This window comes from Carlito syrichta, unplaced genomic scaffold (genome assembly GCF_000164805.1).
Source record: "Carlito syrichta isolate Samal-C Ts95f unplaced genomic scaffold, Tarsius_syrichta-2.0.1 Scaffold301031, whole genome shotgun sequence".
Classification (NCBI taxonomy): Eukaryota; Metazoa; Chordata; class Mammalia; order Primates; family Tarsiidae; genus Carlito; species Carlito syrichta.
This window is the reverse complement of record NW_007245127.1, coordinates 332,953-340,217: the sequence shown is the minus strand read 5'-3', so window position 1 is coordinate 340,217 and position 7,265 is coordinate 332,953. Positions and strand designations below refer to the sequence as shown.

The 7,265-nt window shown below is 55.0% G+C and overlaps 1 protein-coding gene across 2 annotated transcripts in view; it reads left to right on the top strand.

Annotated features, from left to right (window-relative positions):
* CDH23 (cadherin related 23) overlaps window positions 1-7,265 on the top strand; it is a 379,551-nt gene that overhangs the window by 132,452 nt on the left and 239,834 nt on the right. For both annotated transcript variants that reach the window (XM_008054754.2, XM_008054753.2), the window contains exons 6-7: window positions 242-436; window positions 4,915-5,043. In XM_008054754.2, coding sequence (XP_008052945.1) covers window positions 242-436; window positions 4,915-5,043 — 324 coding nt within the window. The remainder of the gene's footprint in view (window positions 1-241; window positions 437-4,914; window positions 5,044-7,265) is intronic.

Genomic DNA, 7,265 nt, shown 5'->3' with positions numbered 1-7,265 from the left:
AAAAAAAAAAAAAAAAAAAAAGAGAGAGAGAAAGAACTAGATGCTGCAGTTGACATTCCTGGGAACCCACCTGAAATGAAATGACCAAGGCCCAGGCCTGGGTAGCTAGGGGGACACTGCCCCCTGGCTTGGGGAGTGCTGGCCGAGAGTGCCCTCGCTCCCAGTGTCTGAGGTCATTCACTCAGCGCTCCCTCAAGATCTATCCCTGCTCACCCTGTTTCCGCTCTGCTCTCACCCCCAGAACACGCCAGTGGGGACGCCCATCTTCATCGTCAACGCCACGGACCCCGACCTGGGGGCGGGCGGCAGTGTCCTCTACTCCTTCCAGCCCCCCTCCCAGTTCTTCACCATTGACAGCGCCCGCGGCATCGTCACAGTGATCCGGGAGCTGGACTACGAGACCACGCAGGCCTACCAGCTCACGGTCAATGCCACGGTGAGTGCCACGCGGGGCTCCAGCAACCACACGGCTGCCTCTTCCCACCCTCCAAGAGAGTCACGGGGCCTTCTGATGGGATGGTGACTTGATTCCACATTCCTCAAGGACGCATGGGGGGGGCGCACACACAAAAACAGAGTTATCTTTTGGAGGGTGGGCCCCTGGTAGTACAGGTTTCTCCTGCTAGGTCAATGTTCTAGGAACCCATCGGCATCTGTGTGCCAGCTAGCATTGTTGTGAGAGGCTGCATTCAGCTGCAGTGAATTTTTTTTTTTTTTGAGATTCTTTCAACACATTTGCCTGTTTCATGATGGATGATTTCCAAGTGCACCTGCCCACAGAGGGCTGAGTGTTCAGCAGTTTGTGTCCAAAAACATCATGACCCCATGCCCCACCCTCCTATTCACCTGATCTCACCCCAAGTGACTTTTTTTTGTTTTGTTTTCCTGGGTGAAAAAAGTCCTAAAAGGGAAACCTTTTGCCGATGTGGAAAAGGTGAAACAAAAAATGGCAGAAGCGCTAAAAGGCATCAAAATGGACAAGTTCAAAAACTGTTTTGAGGAGTAGTAAAGACATCTCAATAGATGTATTGCATCAGACAGAGTACTTTGAAGGTAACAAGTTTAAACACGTAAGAACAAATACACAATTTCTATAAATAAATTCTGGGTTTTTTGGGGGGTATCCCTCATATAGATAGTCATGATACAGGTGATAGTCATGATAAAAATGACAGCTAACATTACTAAGGATTTATGCTGTGTTCTCTACTCAAGTGGATTGCCCCTATTAAACCTCAAGTGGCCCTATGCCATAAATATTGTTAAGATGCCCATTTTACAGATGAGAAAACTAGGCCCAGGAGCAATTCTGTTACTTGCCCATGGTCACTCAAGATCCTGACTCCAGAGCTTGCTCTGGTAATCTCCCTGGGACAGTCATAGTGCAGGGCACCTCTTGCTCTCTGGAACACAGGATGGAGGTGTTCACCCAGCTGTGTCCTGACACCGTTCAACATTCAGGGGCCAGAGGGATCCAGGTATGGTGGCCTCTGCTCCACAGAATGGTGGTGTTTGCACAGTAGGGGGCTTCCCTCTGTGCCTAGGACCCTGCTGGCTCGAGGGAGTTCCAGAATGAGCGAGTCAAGGGCCAGAGGCAGGAAGGAGTCACGATCCTGTTAATGGCTGACTCTTGAGACTCATACAGCCAATGAATAGTGGGGAACAAGAACCCAAACCCAGGCTGTCTGACTCCCAGTCCAGTGCTCTGACCACCACACCCCATGGCCAGGAGTCTCTGTGCCTCCAGAACATCTCAGCGTGGCCTTTGTTGCCAGCTGCTTGCAAGAGTCTGGGGGACAGGCAGGCCACGCCGTAAGGAGGGCCCTCCCCTGTACCCCTCCTCCCTTCTCCTGGCTGCTGCTCAGGACACAACTGGAGCCACCCATTGGCAGCAGGGCCCAAAACTGGCCTGTCGTCCCTTGGATTTCTGTTTACAAAGCTTAGGCCAAGAGCAAAATGAACGTCCCTGTTGGCCCTCCAGGGCCCATCTGTCTGACACACGGTGTCCACTCCCAGCCCCACAAAGCTGCAGCGGGGGCTGCCAGGGACACCAGGGGCTCACATGGCAGGTCACAAGAGTTCAGGCTCCTAGCTCTGGATCCGGACAGGGTGGAGGATCCAGGCTTGAAAGGTGGGGCTCCCCAGGCTTGACCAAGACGCAGAGGCCTCAAGAACCAGGAAATGCAAAGTTTGACCCTGGCCCAGAGGTCCGTGGGGCAGTTCCCTGCAGACGACACCCTCTTTCCTTTATCCCTAGTTTGTTGTTAGTTGCCTGGGAGAGGCACGCGCTGCTGTTAGTAAAACTGACTTCCAAATGACCCGGTGTGGTGGCTCACACCTGTAATCCTAGCACTTTGAGAGGCCAAGGCAGGAGGATCGCTTGAGCCCAGGAGTTGGAGACTAGCCTGGGCAACATAGAGAGACCTCAACACTACAGAAAATTTTAAAAATTAGCAGGATGTGGTGGCATGTGCCTATAGTCCCAGTTATTCAGGAGGTGGAGGCAAAAGGATCACCTGAGCCCAGGAGGTTGAGGCTGCAGTGGCTGTGATCATGCCACTACACTCCAGCCTAGTGGCAAAGTGAGACCCCGACTCAAAAAACAACAACAAACTGACTCTGGGGTCAAGGGCACTTGCACACACTTGCTGGCACCTTCTGCATCCCCAGGCACCCTCACACCTTCCCCCAAAGCCCCCCACCCCATTTTCACACATCTGGGCCCAGACACACACAGATGCTTGCCTGCCACAGTGTCACTCCCATCCACCGTCAAATGGCTTTGGGCCGTGGAGAATAGACCGAGCTGGCACAGACAAGGATCTGGGTGGCAGCAGATCAAGGGCCTGGGCTCAAGCTAGGGTGGTGAATGCAGTTAAATTGCAGCTAATCTCCTGGCAATCAGGCCTGGAACCCGTAGACTGGGAGGATCCCTGGACAGCCCTCTCTCGGTAGCATCCCACTTGCCCCTGGATGAGCTGATGCCGCTGTCCCTCTGGGACTGGCGCTGTGCCCTTGGTTGCTGGGCATTTCCCTAAAGGGCTCCTCTTGTGTGGTGTCACAAGAAGCCGTGTGGGCTTTCAGTGGCCCTTGAGTGGGTATTGGGGTGGAGACATGTGGGATCTCCTCTGGGAATAAGCACAGAGAACAGCTGGGGGCCTGGCAGGAGCCTGCCCTGCTCGGTGTACCCACTGCCATCCCCTTTCCCCACCACAGAGTCCAGGGTGGGCTGGACAGGATGTCTGCGGCCCAAACGGGACTGCGGCCACAGATGTGGTACAGGGAGGGCATGTGCCATGCTGGACAGGGGCCGGCTGCCCACAAAAACCTGGTAATGGCAAATCAGAACCGTTGGCATCCCCTGAACAGGAAGTCCAGGTCTTGTTCTGAGCCCCCCTCTGGCCCCATGTGCCTGGTGATCATTCAGGTCCCCAATTGGGAGCTCTCTCCGTGGACCCCCTGGTCCTGGGGCCTGGGAGACTGTCTCCCATGGTCCCTCTGCCCAACTTCTGCTCCCAGGCTCTCCTCTCCCTTGTGGCACCCACTACCCATCCCCGAAGGCCTCCCCATCCTCTTCTGGGCTGCCCCTGAGGACTCCTCAGGACAATCAGCCTTCCTAGGCTCTGAAGCTGTCTCTGGAGGGCAGGAGCTGGTGTCGGGCTTATTATACCATCAGGAGTGTCTCACTCGCCTCAAGTCACCCAGGCATTCCAGGAGCTCTCACCTGGGGACGGTCGCTCCTCAAATCTTAGATCAGGGAATTTACAACCAAGGGGCCATAGAGGCCATGCAATAGAGCCCCTCCGTCTCCCAGAAAAGGGCATCAGGTTTACCCAGCAAGGTTGAGATGGAGATAATGTCAGCATCCCAGGCCCAATTTTTATGTAAAAGGCTCCAGGTTTGAGTCCTGGCTACTCACATCTCAGTTGTGTGACTGTGGGCAAGTTCTTAACATCTCTGAGTCTCTGCTAACTCATCTGAATAATGGGCCCATAATAACTACAGATGTGGCCTGGCTCGGTGGCTCAGCCTATAATCCCAGCACTTTGGGAGGCCCAGGTGAGCGGATTGCCTGGGCCCGCGGGTTCAAGATGCAGCTGAGGAGCCCTAGCAGAGTGCCTGGTACATGATCTCCACTCAGCCCCATGGTTGCTGGCATTGCTGGCTGTTATTCAACAGCAGCAAGTTGCTCACATTGCAGAAGACAGGCTTCCAACTCCCTTTCTTGGTGAGTTTTTATAGGATGAAATTCCCAGCTATGAGGTTTACACGTTGCCTCCTGGCCCTGGGGGATGGCCTGTGTGACCTCTCCCGGGATTCCTTCCTGGAGTCCCCCAAATGTCACAGGCCCAGGGGCTCCCCCTGCTGGTTTGACTGGAAAAGTCGCTTGAGCATTAAGTCCATGGCCCAAAGTGAGGACAGTGTCCCAGAGTAACCCCATGTGGCCAGAGAGCCTTTCTTCTGAGGAGTCCCCATTCTAGCCAAACCCCTGATGCCCTGGGATAAATGGAGGCCCGAAGTGGGCATGGACGGAGAGGGGTGGTGGTCCCAGGCTGAGCTAAGGATGCCACTGCCTCTACCCCAAGACAGTCATCCACAACCAGATGTCCAGGTTGTCAGGCCTGGGCAGGTGTGACAATGGGGAAGCCACCTTCCTCTGGGCCTTGTGGGTCTCGTGTGTGCTTTCCTGTACAGCTCAGAAATCACTGCAGGTTCTTAGAGTTCTAGAGGTTTCTCTTACTGAGCCCTTCCCTGCTGGAGTGTAAGAACACGTGTGTGTGTGTGTGTGTGTGTGTGTGTGTGTATGCGTTTCACATGTTGCAGGTCTCTGTGTGTGCATGTGTGTGCATATGTGTGTGTGTGTGTCCCTAGCATTACTCGGCCTAAGGCTGTGTGCTCTCTCTGTTCCCTAAGGATCAAGACAAGACCAGGCCTCTGTCCACCCTGGCCAACCTGGCCATCATCATCACGGACGTCCAGGACATGGACCCCGTCTTCATCAACCTGCCCTACAGCACCAATATTTATGAACATTCTCCTCCGGTAAGATCCCTGGCCTGGGGACTTCCCTTGGAGCCCCTGTTAGTGGGATGGGCCTCTCCTTGATGTGCCCCAGTCCCTGTGAGTGGCAGCGACAGGGGCCCTGGCACAGTGACCCCAGCCCCTCTTCACACTATACCTGTCTCCTCACCCTCTCACTTTACCACAGGGAGACCCGCACAGCAGAGAACTAATACCAGGGTAGGTGAAAGGGAGATGTTTGGATGGATTTATGTGGAGGGATGAGAGGACATCCGCAGAACTCCAGCCTGGCTGGAGAGGGGATTTGGACTCAGTCAGGCTCAACAGAGCATCAGCATGGCTCCACCATGCCCCTACGGGTCAGTCTGCCTCTCTAAGCCATCAGCACTGCCCATGACGGCCACCCCTGTCCTCCTCTGAGGGTCCTCTCAGCCTGGCTCTGCCTGGGAGCTCGCAGCTCCATTCCCTAACTGCTCAGTCCTTGGACTTTGCAAGTCCAGGTTTCTAAGAGACACTCCTGATTTTGTGTCTAGCCCTGGACCAAGACTCATACCCAGTGACTGGGCATCTTAGAGGACAAACATGCCTCAGGCCAGTCCACAGGTGGGTGGGACGGCATAGCCAGTAGACCAGGCAGGCATCTCCAGTCTGGGCACCATCCCTGCTTCTCTGCAAACTAGAATGAAACACCCACTCTGTGCTGATAGAGGAGAAAAAGGCACCTCCCCAGCACAGATACAACCCCTGGACATCGACTTAAAATGAAAAACGTGCCCCTTCTTCTGAGGGAACTCAGCATGCTTAGAGGAAGGAGTTGGCGTTGGGAGCAGAATGGGGCACCCACCTGAGGCTCAGGCTACTTGGGGCCCACCTGCCTGTTCACACAGGCTCCCTGAATTGAGTGGGAGTGGCAGGGGGCTTGATGGCATGCCAACCCTGCTCCCGGGCCTGACCCCAGTTTGGAGGCCATGGCTGCCCTGGCTACACCGTCCCTGATTTGGCTTCTTTAAAGCACAAGGCTCTGTCTCCTGGACTGGTGGGGCCAGCATTTGGCCACCTCCTTCATGGGGCCAGGTGCGGATGGTGGCTCTAACAACCAAGAGGCTTGTCAGCCTGCCCCTGCAGGTGTATGAAGCTGCCCTGAGGGCAGAGGAGGGCGTCTCCACACCTCTTGCCCCAGCCCTCTCTTTCCTGGCACTCTGTGGACAGCAGGAGCCCAGCTTTTGAGACCCAAGGCTGCCCTACTCAGCCCAGCCCAGCCCATTTCCCATAGCTTCCTCAGGCCCTTTCTCTCGGCTCACACCCCGCCTCTGCCAGGCCAACATCTTCTCTGTGTCAAGTCACACCTCATGGGCTATCTTCAGATGAGGTAAAGCCTGCGATCTGCCCCTGGGACCTGGATGGCGCCCGTGTGCTCAGCAGCCTTGAACAATGCACTCAGCGCCCTTGAATGCTGGACTGGAAGCTCAGTTCATCAAGGACAGGGTCTTCTGGGGGCGCAGCCCACAGCGGATGCTTAGGAAGTAGTTACAGATGGACAAGTGAGCCAGCGCCCTGGCGGACCAGGACTCACAAACCCACGCCCTCTCCAGCCCTTGGGCCTGTTCCTGTCGCCACCCACCTGCTCATCCCTAGTTCACACTCCACCTTTCCCTCTCCCTCAACTCTGGTAGAATTGACTCTCTCTGGGCCGTGTAGTTTTCCACTTAATTTAGGCTCACTCATAATGTACACCTGTGTCCGTGGGTTACTCTTGAGTCCTGGGTAATCAAGGTCCTTGAGTCCTGGGGACATTGTCTCAGCTTCCTTTGAGCCTCCCCGGACCTTGTACCCAGGGCTGAGTGCAGAGAAGATGCCCAAAGCCAACCAGATTGAAGTATGGGCATGGTGGTGACCAGATAGACAGAGGCCACAGTGCTGTCCACCCGCCTTGGCTGGATCACACAGCCTCGTGACAGCTCCTTGTGGGAAAGAAGCGACTGGTAGTGTCTCCCGCAGAGCCTCCCGCACCCCAGGGTTTGAACAATGGGAGACTGTGAACCCCAGCACCCACTGGGTGCTGCTAATTAGCAGGCTTCAAGCCACATGGGTGGTGACCTGGTCAGCTGGTTAGAGTAGCTAAGTTGGACTGGGCTGCTAGCTTCGCCTCCTTGCAGAGTCACAGTCATCAGCAAAAGGGGCATGTAAGTGTCCTCAGGACCTTACGTTTGTCTCTTTCTTTTTTTTTTTTTTTTTTTTTTTTT